This window comes from Antennarius striatus, chromosome 7 (genome assembly GCF_040054535.1).
Source record: "Antennarius striatus isolate MH-2024 chromosome 7, ASM4005453v1, whole genome shotgun sequence".
In the NCBI taxonomy this organism is placed as follows: Eukaryota; Metazoa; Chordata; class Actinopteri; order Lophiiformes; family Antennariidae; genus Antennarius; species Antennarius striatus.
This window is the reverse complement of record NC_090782.1, coordinates 5,358,703-5,379,972: the sequence shown is the minus strand read 5'-3', so window position 1 is coordinate 5,379,972 and position 21,270 is coordinate 5,358,703. Positions and strand designations below refer to the sequence as shown.

Genomic DNA, 21,270 nt, shown 5'->3' with positions numbered 1-21,270 from the left:
TTTGGACCCCTGATGCAGGAGTCATGCTCGGTGACATAAAGGTACATTATGCTCAGTCACATGCTGGATGAAGTGAAGCAGTCCAGTGCTCTGGATATCAGCACCGGTCAGCTGCGGTTGAGACTGTGCGTCTTGGTTTAATGACCAACTCTGATCGATTCAATGAGATTAACCTCATACCTTTACCCTTGCATTTACCCAGTGGGTGATAAATGTGTGTTTGTGTCTCCTCCCTCGACTCTTAACCCTGCACCTTCTCAACGGTGGGTGCACGCCGAGGATACGATTGATCATTGGATCAACACTGAATTTATCTGTCATCTTTCTAGCTGTCACTGTCATCAATCTTCCATTTGTACACTCAATATAATGGGAACAGGTGAGACAAGAGACGTATCTGACCTAATAACCTCTGGTTAGTTTGATCAGTGGATGACAAAAGAGCTTATACATATAAGCCAGTAAGTTAATTACACAATAATTCAGCTGCAAGGACAGACTGAATCATTGTGATGAGGAAATTTAAATGGTAATTGTCTCTCTGCTTAAATTCACACTAAGTGCTTCATTAGAAATTGCTGTAAGGCTTTCTTCACTTTTAACAAAAGGTTTGGCTGACTCTCGATTTTTGAAGGAAGTGGCTATTGAAAATAGGCAGCTTTAACAAAGCAACGAATGGGCCTTGCTGGTTCCTGGCAGAAAAAGCCTGAGAGTGACGTTTTACAGCCTTGAAACCAATTTGCACCTGTCGATAATTTCCTTCCTTAGCTGAAAGCCTTCAGATTTACATTTTCAGAAGTTTCATAATCCTTGCCTGCAGACTCCACAGGGTAACTTTGATGGCAGCTTTGTTATTTGGAGAAAACGTCCTGCATTCTCTCCAGGTTTTTGTTAAAGATTTATGAAGCATACGTAGGTTCCAAAATTGTGTCTTCGCTTCAGCCGAAGATTCCAGTAAAACTTGTATTTTCCATGATTTTTCACAGGAAATTTGCTGTTGATCCCACTATCTATGGTTTCTGTATAGACAGGGAGGATATGTAAGGGAGCACCACACACAGCTGAAAAGGGGGTACTTTAGGAACTGCGGATATAACCACATTTATGTACAGCACGTGGAATGAAGAACCACTTACTTTGAATTTGAACGTTAGCTGCTGCTTTTTGGATCAATTCGCTTTTTCTACGCCACCAAACTCATTTGCTTTAATATTATTTCAAGACAGTAAAACTAATTTGCTCGGCCCCTTTGGTATTAAAACATTATAAAGAACGAAGAGAGATTCATCATCGCTTTCATTCTAACATGACTTAAGTTGGTCTCAATATCTTTACACTTGTTTTTTCAGCTCAAAATAACATTTGTGATGTTAATGCAAATAAAAGGCTTTTCTACTCTCTCTCTCTCGGTTTTGGCAGGATCGGTGAGTCATGAGACATATCTGTCCATATGCAGGTGCTATTTTTTTTTTGAGAGCATTACTTCAGCGTTAATTGTGCCAATCATAAGTTTTATATTAGCAGTGTGGCTTACTGAATCATCCGGGCTTCTCAGTTCAGTGACTGCAGGGATGGAGCAGACCAACTTGGCACCGGCTTATTAGGACACTAGTGATGCTGCCTCTTCAGACAGGCCTGGGCGCTAGAAATAAATAGCAATATAAAATGTGAAAGAAGATCCTGCAGGCTTCTCTTCTATAATTCACTTTTTTTTTTTGTAAACATTGTCTCCCTGGGAACCATTTGATTGTGTTATTGGTGTTATGTGAGACGGTTGTTTCTGTGTTAAAGCTAACGGCTCTAAGCAAGAACAAATGAGGGCCTTGGGTTCTAACCCCTACTGTCAAGAAGAGATGCTTTCCAAATATTCATTATATTTAGCTTTGTGCCCAGAACAAATCCGTCCCTGAAGGCTTTCTCTGTCTCTGTTGAGCAGGCTAATGGTAATAATTATCACCGTATGTGAGTTGTTGATTTGCAAAAGTAAAGTACTCCTTTGAATAAGATGTTGTTTCTGTGGTGTCAGAGAGAAATATCTCCATTCTCCATTGTCTTGAAATGTCAGGTTGATTCTGCTCAACCTGCAAAGTGTAAGCCTTACCAGGGTGTCGTGTATTGACATGAGGGAGACTGAGACGGTTATAGATTTCTAGAGATTCCCTGTTGGTATTAAATGAAGAGGCAATCTGCTGTGTAACCTTAATCAGCGTCCCGGAGTTAGTCCAGCCCTTTAACATTGCTCTTCTCCGGCTGAAGTCCCTCTCACTTATCATGACTATCCAATCTGAATTACCATTGTCTCCTTTCCTGGTTTAGTACGGTATTTTATAGATATAGATAAGGAATGTGGGAAAGGTCCAATTCTTCTTAGTTTACATTGTGTGACTTTGAGGAAAGCACTTACAGTATCATTAATCTGTAGTTTGTTCTGTTCCTCATTACTTTGTGTGGGAACAGGTAGAATGAAGCTGACAGTTCCATTTCTGGATATATTTAATCATTTCAGGAAGATTCAGTGTTTCCTGTCTCATTACTTGAGAAGCCCTCATGGGGTCATACCTTGAGAAATTTAATTAATTAATTTTTTTGATGAGGAGATTCTGTCTGAATAAAACAAGAAAGTATACCAGCGGTTTTCAAAAGGTTTTCTGACTTTAGTTATATACATTTTTTTTTTTAAACTTTCAGGTCTGGAACAAATTAGTAAGACTTTGAGCTTCATTTTCACTGACATATTTGAAATGCTTCTTCTAGCAGTCACATCTTCAGACTGCTGTGCAATTTTAAAACCCGTTGCTGAAAAACGGCTGTTTTTGATGTGACCAACAGGAATCCAGAGCTGTTGTGACCAGCGTTATGAATCATAAGTGATTTCAGTGTTTGTTGCTCATATTATGAAACTGTAATATAAACCTGTGCTGGAATGTTATTAGAAATGAAAAAAATAAATAAATCAGGGACTTGATTTGAGGCACCTTCGGCTGTCCTGAATTATTTCTTTCTTCAAAACTAATATTTTGCACTGATTATTCCAAACAATATTGGATAAAAGTGATCCGTCCCTGTTAGGGAATCAGCATTCTGTTCACTCTCACCTTTCATGAATGTTTTTCATTCACATTTTAAGAGGTGACCCGAGGACAGAGACCAGATGCCATTTAATATGAATGGTGGGCTGTAATGCTGATGTTAGGCTGTTACTCCAGGTCTTACTCAGTGAAGGAGCTGCAAATTCTCTGGCATGCAAGCAGCAGAAACCAAAATTAAGGTTTTTGCACCTTCATTTCTGACTTATCTCTCTCAGCGGAGTAGGAGGAAGTTTCATTCCTATGTGCCGTGGGCTTATTTCCCTTTTTATTGCTTCCTAAAGAAAACTCCTCCAGTCTCACCGATAGTAAATGTAAAAAATAGATTGCATATGATTTTCTGTAGGGAGGAGCACATGGGGCACTGAGCAGCTATGGAACAAGGGTACAAATATCACAGTTTTGAGAGTTTCAGGGAGGAGAAAGAAAAGCACAGGGAGTAGAGGCACACAGACAAACAACAAGAATGTCAAAATCATGCAGGTCTCACCAACATACACTCACATATTCCAAATAAAAAATATATAGATGACAGATATATTGCTTCATTATTATTTATGTCCTCAACAGCAGCAGGAGGAGGAGGAGCGTTGGTGAGGAGAGACAGTCAGAGGACACACGAGCACAAAGCGGCCAAAAGAAAAGGAAGGACAAGGAGACGAGATGTTCTCTGCTAATTCAGAGAGGACTTTACAATCTGGCTGACTTTCAGTTCCCTGATCTGTTTAATAACAATTGCCTAGTGCCATTTTACATGTTTCACCAAATAAAGTGAGTTTAATCGGATCCTTTATGGAAGAAATATCATTTTTATTTATGCTGCCTAAGCTATTAAGGTTGCATTTGTTCAGTTGTTACTCTGCGATACAGTGCAAAAATATGACTCTTCTCACACAGGTCACTTTTCAAATGACTTTATTGATCATTTAACCAAATGTACCGTCAAATAAACTACACAGGTCAAAGCGTGACAGACAGAACCACAGCAGATGAGCCCCAGACCATCCACTGATACACAGAAACAAGCCATTTTTTTTTCTTCTTAAAAGTAAGAAAATTAGTAAGGCCTCCACAATGTCACCTTATTAAATATTTTTAACATGTTATGAACACGCTGATCCTTTAATCTTTTTAAATGTTTTTTTTTTAAAATTGTGAGTGATTTGACAAATTAGCCATAGCATCTGAAATAGAAGGGAAAAAAAAAAACCTCAACACAGACTACTTACTTGGCAAAGTGTAATCGACGTGTCAACAGATGGAGATGACCACCACTGTCAGTACAAACAGAATGGAGCCTACAATTAAAGGCCATACCACAAACAAACAAAAGAAATGTATTACAAGTGCTTGGATCAGTACAGTATTTTTCTTTAGACACCCAACATTTACAGTAAAGAAATGCGAGTCCACCAACGCATGTCCTAATATGTTAACTACTGAAATTGGCAATGTGTCATTTCTCTTTTTAGTCTACCCGCCCAACAAACTGGGTGCTGTTCCTGATAGCACCCATTTCCTCTCAACTGATAATTCCTAACACCAAGTAGCTCAGTCCTGGATCCTCACAGTTCAGTGTTCTCGGTGCGGCGAGTCAGTAGTTACTGGTAACGATCCACTCTCGTGTTTTCCTCCAAACTCCTGGCAAAGTCCCAGCTGTCCATCAGAAGGGAAATATCCGTATAGCAACAGCACTATCGTAAGCATCTTCTGCACAGCATGTTTAGGGTGGTCAGCCGGTCTAAAGCTCTTGCTATCCACATTCCTTGGTCGTTGTGTTGGTGAAGCAGCACTGGATGGCGTGGAGAACCTCTACATCAGGCTGCCGGGCCAGGACACGATGGTCAGGGTGATTCTGCCTCGGAGCTCCTTCAGAAAACGCACCAATGCCGTGTGGGTCATGCCCCATGTACTCTTCCCATTGACCTCAAGCAAGATGTCCCCACACCTATAGAGAAGACAGGTATGGATAAATTAATCAATTGATGTAAACTAGAAAAACAACCTACGGTAAAATAGAAGTCTTTTTGCACATAGATGTGCTGAATTTGGATTTGCCGCATACCTGATTCTGCCATCGTTGTAGGCTGGCGTCCCCTCGACAATGGATCGGATAAAAAAAGATTGATTGCAGTTGACCTCCTCCTGACCCCCCACGATGCTGAAGCCCAGGCTGCCGGATGTGCTCCGCCTCAGTACAATATCTTTGCAGCAGTAGAGATGCCTGGATGATTCAAGGGAGAGATTAAAAACACTAATCTCTCAACTGCATCTTCATATAGATTGTGAATCCATGCTGAGTACGTATGCGGTGGATTGATCAGTGAAGTCACTCAGACAACAAAAGCGTAGCCGGTTTTATAAGAGGGAGTTTTTCCCTCCTTTTAATCAAGAAACAATGAGACTTCTGCTCGGTTTCATTAAGACTTGCCCTGGGTTGAGGTAAAATTAGAATCAAATCCTTTTAGTTGCACAACTGGTGTAGACTGCATTGCCATCGTGAGTCACTACTTGGTTCTGACTCAATACAATTTCATTGTTTGAAGAGAAACATTTTATTATTTCACTGTCAGCAGCAGCAGAAGCTGTTTATTGCTGCCAGCACACCGCCGTCTTCCTGACGGCACCTTTCAGGAAGATAAATTCATATGTTACAGTCCTAGCGAGGGTTTTCACTCTCAGACGTTCTATTGATATAATGGCTGTGAATATTTAAGCTGAAAAGTTAGTTTGAAAGTATAATGAGCACTCTTCCCCAGCTGGCTCTGTCAAAATTTCATTTGGCACCAGTTGGCAGAGGTCACAGGGACCTGGGTGACGGATGCAAATTATGAGTTTGGAAAAGGGAAGGATGGAAAAAGTGAAAAAAAAACAAAAAACGCAGACGGACTAAAAAACCAAGGGATGTTACCTGGGCAGCTGCAGCCATGACACCCACAGTGGGGAATAGTCATCATTTGGCTGTGGACTCTTGGTGCTGTCTGTGGGTGAAGATGTGAGACAGGGCGGCAATGCGTACTCTTGAAGACCTTCTTCCGGAGGACGCATCTCTAAGACCTTGAGCACGACGGGAGAGGAGGTGTTCTTTAAGTTGGTCACAGCTTCGCCCCGTGTCACCCCCGTCAAGTCCACCCCGTTCACGTTTAGCAAGATGTCACCTGCGGGGTAAGAAGACGACAGCACCGCTCATCCTCTGTCTGCGTCTGCTGGCCTGATTCTGAAATGACCTCCTGGTTCAGGGATTCATCTTCTGCCTAGTTAATATTCAAAAACCTTTCCTGCTACGAGTCAAAAGGGAGGGAGCAAAGCACTGTGGGTATTTCAGAAAGCCTCCTGGTAATGAATACGGTGCAAAGGAAAACAGAGCATGTGTCTGCCATGCAAATGCAAATAAAATGGTCTATTACAATATCCAAATGTGTTTTATAGTCGCACAAACAGAGGCACCTGCTGCTGTTGTGACCCACATGAATTCAGTAATGTGTTCAAATAGGACAGATTTCATTTACTTGTGTTGTCATGCTATCGCTATGGCAGGCAGGGCGATTGAGTTTAATAGCAGTCCTAATATGTTCATCTCATAAGATGGATGCGCTGATGTGCAGTCGCAGTGATAAACTCACCCTGTCTTAAACAGCGCTACAGGCTATGAACTACTCCTATTACATCCAGCTATTTGTGTGCAGCTCCATATTTTGCTTTATTTCAGAGTTGAATGACTTCATATAACAAAATAATTAAGTACTCCACAAATTCTTTTCTGAACCACAATAAGTCCCGTGCTTTTGCGCTAATGTTTGTTCGTCTGTATGCTTAAGTGTGTTAGAGCCAATTTGTGGAGCACTGAACCACGGTGGCGACAGCAGCACTGTTTCGCTGTTGGATGAATGAACTTCATAATGAAACATGAGTTTTAAGTGTTCATCAAGTCCTCCATCTGTACTACTCAAACTATTCATCATCCAGACACGTCCGCGGGAATCTGTCTGCCACAGCTTTGAGCCTCATTCATTACTTTCCTTGTAATGATATAGGTGAGAAGGAATCTGGTAATTGTAAGATTGAGTGTGAAGGTAAGGACCTCACTGAAGGACAGCTCTGGGGGGTTTCATTGTTACCTTTGCGGATGGAACCCTCCTGTCCCACCACTCCATCAGCATCCACGTTTGTGACATAAATGGGCAGGTCCCACCCTCGGCTCGACATGCCGCCGGCCACCGTCATGCCCAGAGAGTCGTACGGCTCCTTAGTCAGGGTGACTGTCTTCTCATAGCAGGCAGGCTTTTGACAAGAATCCTTCATGCAAGACAGGGAAGAGTGAAGATGCATTAAATTAAAGATGGCGTTCTCACAGCAAAAGGACAGCTTTGGCTTTTTTTTTGTATGTGAATGTAGAAGATATGTGTGTGTGTGTGTGTGTGTATCCACATTCTAATAAATAAAAAAAAAACAAAAAAAACAAAGAGCAAACATGATATGAGCATAATTGCTACACCCAGAGGACCCTCTGTAGAATTCATAAACTAATTGGGTTGTGGATATATTTGCATATTAATAAAGAACAAGGAGATTGTTATACCGCATTGATGGTAGTTGAATCCTTATGAATGCAATCCATGCTGAGAAATGACAACAATGACATACAGATACTAATTAATGAATGGCATTACTGCCATCACTTGTATAATATATGGCTGCTGTTAATGAGGACCCTGAAGCAGCTGAAGTACTTTCTATCATTTGTGTCCAAGTTGGATGTGGAGGAACTGATTTATTCAGGGATACTGTGACACACAATTTGGGTTGTTGAATGTGACAGTATGTGGAGAAAAAGTCCCTGAGATTTTGTTAATAGTGTGTGTGTGTGTGTGTGTGTGTGTGTGTGTGTGTGTGTGTGTGTGTGTGTGTGTGTGTGTGTGTGTGTGTGTGTGTGTCTCGGTTGTGGGAGAGTAGAGCAGTGATGAATAACACATGCACACGCTGAGGTCAATGTAGCTGGTGTTGCTCTGCTAATCTGCTGCATTCACACATCTCTGAAGCCTTCACAGGAGGGGATCACATGACTGGTCACATGACTGACCCTTGGGCATGACACTGACTATAGTTGTATGAGCACAGCCTGCACTTGCGGCCTACCTGCAAATTAACTGTCGCTTGTGTACACAGTGTGTGTGTAATGATACATATTACCTTGACTTGTATACAGACTGGTATACAACAATGTGAAAACAATACCAGATCAATAAGTCAAGTATTATAAGTAAAAATAAATACATGAAATTAATTAGCCCTTTTGTTAAATCCTGTCAGGACAAAATGAGTGTGTGTGTGTGTGTGTGTGTGTGTGTGTGTGTGTGTGTGTGTGTGTGTGTGTGTGTGATTTTATTCCAGCCGAGATCAAAGAGCTTGTATCGTATGAAACGTACCGAGTGATGTTTTACAATTCTTGACACCACCAGATTGTCTGAGTTCTTGTTTCTTTTGTTTTATTAAACACAGGGAGTAAAACAGAAAGCCGCATTTCTTGGAGGTGTGTACTCTAGACGTTTGAAATGACTAAAGCCTATCACTGGAACTGTTTTAGTTGGAAGGCTCCTTTTTATAGATCAGATTGATGTTGTGGATACTAGGAGGGAAAGCTCACAGTATCCACAACGTCAGGCTGATCACAAATAAGAATGAGAATACCACTGCACCAGCACAACAACAACAACAATAATAATAATAATAATAATAATAATAATAATAATAATAATAATAATAATAATAATAATAGCACCTCCTTTTCAGGGATAACAAAAATTATAATTTGTACGTAATTATCAATTGCCGAGCTATAGAAGAATATGTCTCGTGTGTGTAATGACTAGAGAAGCTATCAACCACTACCAAAGAAAAAACATGTTTTTTGGGGGCTTGTTGCCAGGAACAGCGACTTCCAATTTATTAACTGTAATTTAATGATCTTTAGAGGTGCTGATTTTGGGACAAAGCCACGGCGTCTTTTTCATTAAACTTAGACAGCTGCATTCAAATCTAATATTCTGTTTGTCAAAATATACCTACTACTACCTACTTTACTTAAAACTTACTTCACAACATATATTGCTTAAAAGGTTAAACAATTCACTATTTATGGATGGTGATCCATGGTGACCTTTTACACTGACTTGTTATCAATTTTGAAGCCATGCTTTCTATTTCAAAAACTGACTATACAAGAAGTGAGAAAATGGAAAAGGAAAAGAATTATTAGAAGAAATTAGAAATGAGTTCTAAACACAGGAACCTAGACTAACTCTTTCAATGGAAAACAAATCAATCCTGAGGGGGAAAAGTTGCTGTTTTCTATGTTGTAAAATGAGAAAAGACAGTGGATGTGGATGCGACCAGTCTTTTATAGGAAGGCTGCCTGCTGTGCTGCTCAAATGACATGCTCATCTTCGGTAGTAGAATAATACCTCCATGGATCATTTGCACCTGAAAGGGAATATTTATCATGGGGAAGAGACATGGCGGAACAAAGCACATCTCTGTGTACTCGCACTGTTCTTTTCTCAGGTGGAAGGTTTGTGTGTCTCACCAGTAGTGTTTGTTCTATATCCACAGGAGAATAAGGTGGGGGTCCATCCATGCCCCACGGGGCTTCTTGTAAGATGTCAGGTGCAGGTAGACAGATCTGACGCGACACAATGAAGTGGACACCCTCCTCACTTGCCTAGGGTATATGAAGAAGCAATGCAAAGTTTAGATATTAGTTAGAAATCATACTAAAGAAATAGACAATATTAAAAAAAAAGATTAAGAACACTAATAACCTCCTGTTTGTGAGGTAAGTTAAGGCTAGAGCTAATAACAACTTAGATCATCTTAAGACTAAAGACGTGGAGATAACAACCCTGGTTTTATCCAAATGGCAACAGATATCTAATATCAAATAATTAGATATCAAATGAAATCTAATTAATACACTGTATTAATGAAACAAATTAAATGATGTAGACAAAAACATCAAGATGTCAGGCAAGCAGAAACTCCAAAAAAGAAAGAAATACCAGTAGTTTGGCACATAATCAACTGTAAAATGGTGAGTTGTTGTTTTTACATTTTTGGTTTTGAGAATATTTTAAACCAAAAAAGTAATGTGTTGATTATGAGCATTAGATTTGTTGTTAGGTGAATTCAGGTTGCTACAGACAGAACACTTCTTTGAAGTATTCTGTTTCATATTTCTACTGCTGTGAACATCACAAATTCACAACCAGTCATCTTCATTGCATCAGATGGAGACAAAAAAAAAAGAAGTTTTTTATAAAATTTGCCAGTCTGTCTCAGATGAGCTAAGGTCCGGAGAAGTTTGTGATGTTTCTGATGTTGTTCGTATATGGCTTGGTTTTCTAACATGTTCCCAAGTCCAGGATGTGCTTTCTGTTTTCAGAAAACAGCGCTGCCTGAGGCGCTGAAGGTCACAAAAAAATCAGTGCTGGCTTTTGTGCTTTGGTGTAAACATTTCTCCAGATTCTCAGACTCTTTAGTATATTATAAATTGTCAATGTTGAAAGTGTTGTTCTTTTCGTTTGGTCTATTTGTCCACACGTCTACATTAAATGGTGATAATCTCCTTGATCTCCTTGATCTTGAATGATTCTCTCGAGGATGCTTATTTCATATTGTGATACTATAAATTACCACTGAACCTCTTTACATGATAAAGTGGCCCAATCACATGAGCATAAAACAACTTTCCTATCACATGTTTTCCTCTGAATGTTTCACGAGACACTAAACCTTTTGAGCTGCCAGTCCAGATTCACTCATTCACACATTCATATTTAAGTGACCCAACAGAGACACAGACTGGATGGCTGCTTCCCTCTCCTGTCATTCCTCAGAGATTTCCCGGTCTCTGAGCTGACTCCTGAATTAGCCAGTCCAGCCCATTATTACCGTAATTGGACTAATTTAATTTATTCCCTTCCAGTTTTTAATCTCTGACAGAAAGTGCCTGCTTTGAGAGGCCATTTTGGTTCCGCAGAGACCCAAAAGAGCCAGTCAGACTGCTCAACAGGAACTCTGGGCCCAGACACTCTACATATTCAGCCACCACACACTGTAATTAACCATAATTAACCACAAACACACCACTATTGACTGGCATCAACCAGGAAACAGAGGCACCCGCATGGCCTGGTGCATCAGGGAATCACCACAATTAAATACTATTAACTGAAGTGAGCGCAGACGCAACAGTACAGCACAACACAATTAGCCTGAATCACCACAATTATCTTTAATACCTCAGGGACCCGGCAGACCAGAACACAATGTCTATGGTCTGTAACAACACTCAGACTCATTTGATTTTCTTTACTATGAACTTCCTGTAAAAAGCTAAGAGCTTCTCACTTATTTAAATCAATACATTTAAAGAAACGATCTAATGACTGACCTGGATAAGTAGAGCTGCATGTTCCGGTGCTCCATAACGAAGATCATGCCCGTTGATGGCCAGCACACGGTCACCGACACACAATTGTCCATCACGTGCTGCCAGGCCACCCTCCAGCAGGTGAAAAATATAGACTCCATGCTCATCTGGTCGCCTCACTAGCTTAATGCCCAGCTGTTCATCTGGAGTGGTTTTATTCAATACCACATGGACGCTATCATCCCTAAAAGGAAGGGGGGGTAGGCCGTGAGATGGGTGGCCAACGGGAACATCGTGGCTGTGCCCATGGCCATGTGGGTGGCCATGCCAATGTGAGCGGTAGCGATGGCGCTGCTCTCTGAGCACAGTTAGCCGGAGGAGTTGGCAGGGCTGTTTAAGGGTTGCCACGGCGTAGCAATGCGGTACATTGCTGATGTCGATGCCATTTACCTAAATTGGCAAAAGAGATGCGATTTAGTTCTTCACATGTTTATCCCATATGTTACACATTTGTGAAGAAGATTTGACAGTGGTACCTTCAAGATCATGTCTCCAGGCAGCAAGCGTCCATCTCGAGCAATGACCCCTTCTCTGTAGATGTCCTGGATGAGGACACGAACCAAAGGGGTCTCATTGCCTCCGACGACACTGATGGCCAGTGGTTCTGCAGGATCCACTCGTGTGATCTTAATACTGGTAATTTCACCATCAGGGATCAGGTGATGCAGCTGAGGCAGAGCCAGAACTACAAAAAAAAAAAAAAGTGGGACAGAAAAGGTGTTTTGTTTGGAATTTTAATGAACAGGAAAAAAAATGGACAAACAGCCAATAAAAAGAGTCAGAAGGACAAAGATAGGGAGAACAAATGAGTGCATGTTGGAGAGGTTCAGCAGTGGATCCAGCTGTCTCTACTCCCCCAGGTTACCAAAACAAACTTGTACAAGCCAAGAGGGAAATTGACTTGGCTGGTCATCCTACTCAATGTTTTTATCATTAGTCATTATGCATCTGTGGCAAGTATGCTTGGGAAAACCCTCAATTTCAAATTTTGAGAAAGATTTTACACAGTTGTTTACACAACGGTTGCAATGTCCTAGTTTCACAGGCAGAATCCAAAATGGACCCAATGTTTCAAATGTTGATACAAATATATCAATTCAGACTCCTTCATTTACATTTTTATTTTACTTGGTTTGTTCCTACCTTATTAATCATTATCCAGTTAGATTCTTCCATGACTCACATGATTCACTACTTATAGTCCACTGATATCCAATATTACTGATATACAGTATGTGTAGTTGTCTACTAATTTTATCGCATTCAGTTGTGCAAGCTCCCTTCCCTCTGTACCCACTGGTGAATTCCACCACTAGAATGACACATCATGTACTGGACCCATGTGGAGGTGGGTAGAGACCTTTTACAATTCTTTTGGCTAACAGCCATGGCCCATGAAACACAGAGAAGATGCATTCCTCATGGCTGTTCTTTGGTTAAGAGACATGTCCTCTCCTCTGTGAGTTGCCTCCCTCCATCTCTTTGTCTGTAGCCTTGGTCTTCCATTCATCTCACGCTACATTTCTTTTATTCCAAAGTCAATATTTTGTGGTTATCACAGCAGATTACTTCCAGGGTGGAGATCACATCCAAGTACCAGCTGCTATTGTGCGTGCTTTCTCTTTATCACGCATCCATTCATCCTCTGCCCTCTTTCATTCATCGATTCTCTTGCCTTTGTTTACTCCATTGTCAATTTTCGGCATCCTCTCATCCCTCCATCTGCTCTTTATGATTCCTCCTTTACTTTACTCTTCCGTCCTCATCATCAATCTTTGTCTGTCTCCAGTGGTAGGCCATGAATATTTAATCTGTTCTCAGGATCGGTGAAGGCATTGAAGAATAATGTAGCTTTGATAAACTGTCATCCTTCTTCATTCTTATGCAACACCACATTCATTTTTGTTCTCTCGTGGTTGATATTTTTCCCGTCCACTTAACCATCATGAGCAGTGGTCTGGTGATCTTTCATTGAATTGCAGAGCATACTTTCATCATTACGTAACATCTTCTGGATCAACCATGTCAAGAACAGTCTCCTTTTAGACTACTCTGTAGAGTCGTGCAAGCCTGTTGACCCTGGCTGTGTTGGAAGGGGGAGGATTGAAGTGAATGACAGAGAGGGAGAGAGGGAGAAGAGGTGATGGGAGGAAAGACGTCAGCAGCCTTGTCTCCAGTGACCTCCCCTATCACACTCCTGTGCAAAGTGCCTCAGGCTACCACTAACCCCTCTGATCTGTCTCTGGTGATGCAACAGTGGACTTATGCAATCTACGAATGAATAATTCACCAAACATATGCTATTGTTGCACTGTTGGCTCTCAGCCATGTCACCGTCCTCAAACAGCTGAGGGAACATTGAAAGCACACACATTTAGAAATAAACACAACGTATTCTTCAGGGATCCAAAAAGTGCCAAAGTACTAGGGGCAAAAATTGAGCATTTCAATAGAAGAAACAGAAACAAAAAGAAAAGACAAAATGTTGGGCCCTGAGCCATACCTTCCTGTGGGACACTGGAATTCCTGACGTTGTCTCTCTCCTCAGATGCCTCATTGCTCACTGCGGTGCCACTCTTAGTTCTCCGCAGGACACTGAACGCCCGGTTCAACCTTCTGAAGGAGCGGCTCCTCACTGAAGATCGGTCAAAGTTTCTGACTGTGGAGCAGAAAGGGGAGAAGAGAAGCACTTTTATAGATTTCCTCACCCAGAACTTGCCCGGGCATGTTTGGATCTGACTCTTCACAGCCAATCAGAGTCCTCGATGTGTATTTCTGATCTGTGTGACCATATGGAGAGAAGATGAAGGAATCCTATGATCCAGCATCAATAATACCGTCACTGTCTTGGCTTACAGATGTTACAGAGCAAAATTCTTTATAACACTGGAAAACAACATTTTGGAGTCCTGACTGTCTCCAGTGGTAGGCCATGAATATTTAATCTGTTCCCAGCATCGGTGTAGGCATCGAAGAATAACCATCACTACCTCTGCCAACAAAAGCTGATGGGGTTTTTGTGATGAATTTGCTTGTTTGTCCATTTTGCATTTTTTCAAAATGTTTATGATGATTCTTTACAAATTTTGTGTATCACAATTTTTAAAAAACATTTATTTTACATTTTGAGGTGGATTTGGATACTGATGCAGATTATGGACCAAGAATAACTAAAAAGAGTCAATGGAACTACCTTAAAGCTTCTTTAATGATGGTTTACCCTTATCTAAGAGGTTCTTTAGTTCAGAACTGGCTACTATTACCCCATTGTTGGATATATAGAAAATGACTTTGACCAGCACATCACCTTTTTTAAAAAAAAGAAATTTTAACATCTTTAAAATTGTGTATATATATATATATATATATATATATATATATATATATATATATATATATATATATGATCCCATGATTCCCACACCCTATGATTCCCATGATTCCCACACCCTAACCACAATTGCTGAGGTCAACAAAACTTTTTAAATTATATATCTGCAGTAGAGCCAACTGTGAAAGCAAAATATCATGAAAAATTAAGTTCAGGCCACAAACCCTCCAAGGAGGAGAAAAGAGAAAGGTCAGCAGACACAATTTTGTATCTCTGGATTGTTTATGATGGCATCATTAATTACTTAAGTTATTAACCTAAGTGCTTTCCTGTGAGGAGAGTTTTGCGCAACCAAGATCTTGACAGTCTACAACCAGTTCGTGTCTGGCTGGTTGAGACACCTTGGATTATCCAAAGAAATGATCTGTGTCTCGTCTGAGAGAAAATAGATTGGAGTCCAACAGTTTCCTCTAAGATGACAGCTATTGCTGCACTCCTCACTCCAGACAAACAAAAAGATTAAAAAGATCTATCCAAAGCATCCTGTAGAGTGTTTGACCTCTAGTCTCATTGAGTGTTTTGTTAATGAGTGGATCTTTGACATGTATCATCCACACAATAAAGGATTTACCCATGCTAAAAGTTTTGCTTTACTGCTGTCAGTTTCATCCCGGTCTGAATTTAAATAAATTTATGGCGTTTACCTATAAAACGTAGAGACCTCTGGAACTAATTCATTTATGAAGGATAAGCCAAATAATTTAATAAATTTAAATGTCAATGATTGAAATAATACTGAATTTCATATTAATATTGACAGATACAGTATTTACAGAATTAATTGAAAAGCATTTGTTATTCACAAAACCTTATGGATGCATACAGTATGTATGGAAGTAAACAGAACCTTCTTCAGAGTACAGTGAATGCTGCAGCAAAAGTTGTGCCAGAGAACTTTGTTGCGTTCCTTTCAGCTACCTGAACTGTTGTCAGTTTTGTGGTTGGGGAGCTGCTGTCAACCGGAAGCTCTTTAATTAACAAACCCCACCTATACTGAGTATAGTTGCATAACTTCTAGCAGTGATGTAACTGTAACTAAAGACGGGGTGATGGGAGGCTGCAGCAGGGAGGCAGCAGCTCCAGCCCGGCTGCAACGGGCAGCGTTCCTCTGCAGCACCCCTCCCTTCCCTCTGCAGGCTCCCAGAGATGCAAGGGCTCCTGACAGCCACATTATTCTTTAAAAGCGCCAGCCGCCTCTGAAGCTGACAGCTTGTTCAGCAGTAGCGGCATTTGTGGTAGTGGGTGCTCGGCCGGCGGGGCCTAAAGTGCTGGTGCAGCGTCATGTGGCGTCCCCACCGCCTGTGTGTACTCATTTTAGGGTAAGGGGAGGGTGGAGGCAAAGGGGATGGAGGGGCGGGGAGGAACACTCGTGACTGTTTCCTAGTTTCACAGGTGGGAGAAATGGAGTGAGAGGCGTGTTCACGTCATCGGGTGTGAGCACACGCTAAATCAGCTATATTTAGCCCACCTCTGCTTCCAATTCTCCTTTACTGCATAATGTACCTGCCCTCTCACAGACTTGTGCTCTCTGCTTCTCCACTCAAAGAGAGATTTTATGGATTGGTGAAAAAAAAACAAGGCAGCGGAGCTAATTGGCTGATAGGATTTCTATCAGAGACTATTAGGCAGAACAAAGACTGCATTTGGGGTTGGATATACAGTACAATCTACTTGTACAGGTGTAACTGTATTTGGAACACTGTTCACAGGCATCTAGCCTCAATTGGAGACGATGTAACTGTGACTAGAAAGCACTATCTACTGTTTATTGATTTTCGATCTGACACAATTGCAAACACTCCCTCTAGCTATCTCCCACTGGTCACAGCAGGAACGTAACGTAACCACACACGCTCACAAACCGTTCGCCCACTCACACTCACTCTTCTTGGTGCTGCTACGGGCGGCCAGGCTAGTTGTGCTGCCTGACTGACTGTTTTCCTCCATGCTCGGGTCGAAGGCAGGGTTGACCAGGCCGGACTCCTCCGACAGCAGGGCCACAGCAGCAGAGTTTGGGCCATCGTTTGGCAGTGTGGCGATGGTGAGTTCTGATGTGCTGTCAGTGCATTCCCCTTCTTGCGAGCGTCGCTTCCTGTCTGCTGAGAGCCCATAGTGAGAGGCCCCTTTACACCTGCATGGAAGAGTCAAAAAGTCAGGATCATAGTGAGATTACAGTCGTTTCGATAGATCTGAAACAGGACATGTTGGTGAAATGATGACACAGAGGCTCAAACAAAAGATGCTTTAACTCCGCAAGACGCATTATGACTTGGTAGAGAATAGTCAGATTCGACAAATTCATGTTAATAGGAAATGAAAAGGTCGTATGTGAGCAAATTTTAGCATCTCCCCCAGTCCAAGGCTCTTTACACACTGACCTCCAACCACTGCTTTGGGACAGCCTCACACAAAAACTGCTTATCTGACCGCAACACTCGAGCAGCAGCTCCGAAATGCCACACAGCCTGTACAATGAACCACAAGAACAATCGAGGCAGAATATAGTTCATGGTGCTCTTGATCAGGACGTACAGTACGCCGCGTCTCTTTGGGAATGTACCAGAAATGTCATGTTTATTCTCACAGAGGAAAAGTACCCTTTGCTGTTGCCTGCACACCGTCTTTGTGACAGTGTCTTTCATCACATGTAGGATGAGTTGTCTGCGGCTGTGAGTGCGAGCATCCCTGACAGATGATTGAATACAAAGGAAAACACGCGTTGGAGAGCGGGGTGGGTAACTGTCACAACACTCGAATATAAAACAGAATACCTCAATGTTGTTTTTCTCAAAACAAATCTAATTCTAGCTGTCTCCTCCCTGCCAGCAACGTCACAGCACATTTACGGTTTCTCTCTCTCTCTCTCTCTCTCTCTCTCTCTCTCTCACACACACACACACACACACACACACACACACACTAGAGTACAATTTCACCAAGATATTATGCTACACGCCATAAAAGACTTTTGACACTGACATTATTGAAATGGGAATGTTTGTGAATTAAAGACATCTCTACAGAGAGGGGCTGCTGGAGAACTCCCTCCATCTGTAAGCCGTAAACTCTTTGAGCTGACGCTTCACCAGAGGCTGAAATAACATTGGCTTGTCTCTCTGGAGCCATCAGCACAAACATTAACTGGGTTTTAATGAGCTGGATCAAACCCAGACTACACCTCAACAGAAGCTGACAAAATTGAGACCTGAAACCCAACCCCCCCCCACACACACATGGATTGGGTATTGCTGGAAATTACATGCAGAATGTTAAGTCAAATGGGTTAAGGAGAAGCAAGGTGAAATGGTGGTCATCGCTGTTGAGTCACAGAAGAAACAAGACTGTGTGCTGGGGGAGGCTTTGGAGCCCAGGGAAGATTTTGCCCTCCTTGAAGCTCCACATCACCAGAAGCACTATTTTGTCTCAATAACAAACCTGTCAGGATAAGTTGTGCACTCTGTCTATATGTCACAGGGGAAATGATTTCATCCTGAAGCAGGTTCTACGTCTAAATTGTAGCCACGAGACTTAGATACAGCATTAAACAAAGCTGAAGTACCTATTGATCTCTCCTGTGACATGTAACACTGCTTTCGTGCATGTGGGCGCATGTGTTTACCTGTGTGTGGGCAGTGCCAAGGTGAATTATTGTGGCTCATTCAGCCAGGAAATAAAATGCCATCAAGCATGTCCATTCGGTAACATATTACTTAACCGGGTGAAGTGGTCGCGTGGAGCAATATTTCAATCGACAGCAGAGGAGAAGGCAGAGCTGCAGCCTGAAGGGAGTGGAAGCCTTCTTCACATCACTCACTATTAATTGGAAGAATTCAAGCAGCGTGCAGCATTAAAAAAAAACTGTCTTCCAAAAACGATCCCAAATCTCATGATAGTTACGTGTGTCTTAGTGCTCATACCCTGTATATTGCATGTTTAACTTTCCTCTGGCTTTAACCTCAGTTAATATGTTAAGATGTTTTTCTAGCAATTGCTAATTACAATCTGTTTAAAAGCATCATCCTGAACCTGATGACTTTAGCATTACCATTGTGAGCATGTTACCAAATTGTTAGCATTTAGCCCAAAACATTACTGTAGTAAATCTCTAGAACCACAGTCATGAAAATATTTCCTCACTCTGTCTTACAGGGACAAAAACAAACCAAAAAACATTGAAGACCTCAGCTTTAATTGTCCTTTGTGTTATAAAACTTGCAGCAGCTGTGATAAAATCTAATATTTCCATGTGGGTACACACACACATGCATGTAAAGGACTGATTCACGCTGACTAACTGGAATTGATGCCTTAGACAACATTCCTCTCTTTTAGCGAGGATAGTGGAAAATGGAAAACCACAGTCAGTCAGTGGCAGAAAACACTGTTGAATACAAGTTCATTCACTGACATAAATCTTACAGACCACCCAAACATTAGCTAAATGCCTTCCCAAGTGTTAACGCATACACTCTACACACAAAGTACGAGGACGTAAGATGTGAAGGGGTTCATTTCTAACATCTGGACTGAGATTCCAATCACAGTCACAGAACGAATCCCAAAGAAAAATAGATTTAGAGATGTCAAAGGGACCAAAAAAAATTAAGACAAACAAAGAGTCCATCAGGACACAGAGTCTCAGAGAGAACAGCACAGCACTGGTTTTATTAAAAGCTTAGTTAAGCTTTGATTGTCTCCTTGGTTCGGGCAGTAAAAAAAAATCATATCTGCTTTGAGTTTGAATGCCTGAGTTTCAAGGCAACAGTCCGTGTTGTTTTCATTTAAAGTCAGGGATGCATGATAGGATAGAAACCTCTTGCATTTCTCACCAGGGTGGTCCTAGAGTTTCATCTCCATAGTAAGCAAACCAATCAAGTCTGTAAGTCAGAGAGATGCAGTCTATCAAAGTAGTCATACTTCCACCTACATTTATATGGTTTGGAAAAATTTTATTTTTCTCCCAAAGCATGATTTTTGGGGACAATGATCACCAAGTTTTGGAGATGGTTGTTAGCGCTGCAGTTGCCGTGCCTCAGTCAGCACAGCAGTCAGTTATCACGTCATCTCTCTATACCCTGGGGTCTGCAGCGAGATAGGAAGCAGTAAGACATCGAAACATTACCCATGATGCTTAAGGCGATGTGGTGGTTGTGTCGAAGTGACCCGACCGGGACACACTCAGCTCTAACTCTCGTGATGTGAAATAAACACCGGCTCACAACTCATCAAAGCCTGTGAGATTCTCCAATCCTCTTTAGGGGTGAGTGGATTATCCCTCCTAACCCAAATACTCTATGCTCTGTGACTACCATGGACAGTCATGTTGGGCCACGCTCCACACACAGTGCAAATTACCTCCACTGACATGACAATTTCAGATCAGCCAGTCAGTGCACATGCTGTGGCTGTGTAATCATGTAAATGGTTTATTCATAAACCCTTCCTCATTTGACTATGGAGGCACACCTGGCTGCTTAGTTCAGGGGCTCCCTAAGTGGGACGTCAAATCAATCATATCAAATCAAACTGAATAATCAGGAATAGTTGATTTACCCCTAAATGGTACAAAAGACTTGATCTGTATGCTTCATTCATGTCCAGATACAGTGGGATTATCAGTATGTGATGCTGTTATTTGGGGAGTTGGGGTGTGTGAACATTTTGGGATCTTCTGGTTTAGTAGAGGTCTTCCTCCTGCTTCATCATTAATGTGAAAGCTGCAGTTCTTCCTGAGCAGTTCTGACACCAGCAGCTTACTTCCTGAAGCAGTTGAAAACACATCAACGATAATCAACATGTAAGAACCTGAGAGAAACAACGCAAAACATTTCTGGTGGTGCTGGGAGTCTGCAGGTACACCATTAAAAAAAAAATCCTTCACTCTCTTAATAGAATGACACAATGCTAAGAAAATGTTTAAATCCAGGATTGTCTTAAGGGTTTGTCCTCTAACACACACACACACACACACACACACACACACACACACACACACACACACACACACACACACACACACACACACACACACACACACACACACACACACACACACACACACACACACACACACACACACACGCATACGCATACGTACAAGCACAAAGTAAATACACAAGAATAGAATGCCAGTACAGCATTGATCGTGGTGGTCATTAGTTAGATTTATATATTGATATGTTGATTTTAACTTTTTAATGACATCAGTATAGTGATCATTCCTTTGTCCCACACTCAGGCCACATGCCAAAAACATCAAGTAAAGTTTGACAGAATGATAGAGTGATCTATAAGTAAAGGGCGTG

The 21,270-nt window shown here is 41.5% G+C and overlaps 1 protein-coding gene across 7 annotated transcripts in view; it reads right to left on the bottom strand.

The window, feature by feature from the left end:
• Positions 1–3,986: 3,986 nt before the first annotated feature.
• lnx1 (ligand of numb-protein X 1) overlaps positions 3,987–21,270 on the bottom strand; it is a 32,406-nt gene continuing 15,122 nt past the window's right edge. For 3 of the 7 annotated variants that reach the window (XM_068320380.1, XM_068320379.1, XM_068320382.1), the window contains 9 exons: positions 16,843–17,096; positions 14,078–14,233; positions 12,051–12,259; positions 11,536–11,964; positions 9,670–9,804; positions 7,205–7,382; positions 5,998–6,244; positions 5,152–5,310; positions 3,987–5,034 (listed from right to left, as the gene is read on the bottom strand). In XM_068320380.1, coding sequence (XP_068176481.1) covers positions 4,899–5,034; positions 5,152–5,310; positions 5,998–6,244; positions 7,205–7,382; positions 9,670–9,804; positions 11,536–11,964; positions 12,051–12,259; positions 14,078–14,233; positions 16,843–17,096 — 1,903 coding nt within the window. In that variant the 3' untranslated portion in view covers positions 3,987–4,898. Of the gene's footprint in view, positions 5,035–5,151; positions 5,311–5,997; positions 7,383–9,669; positions 9,805–11,535; positions 11,965–12,050; positions 12,260–14,077; positions 14,234–16,842; positions 17,097–21,270 lie in introns of those variants that run through there. The other 4 variants (XM_068320381.1, XM_068320383.1, XM_068320386.1 and 1 more) reach the window with 3 other exon arrangements.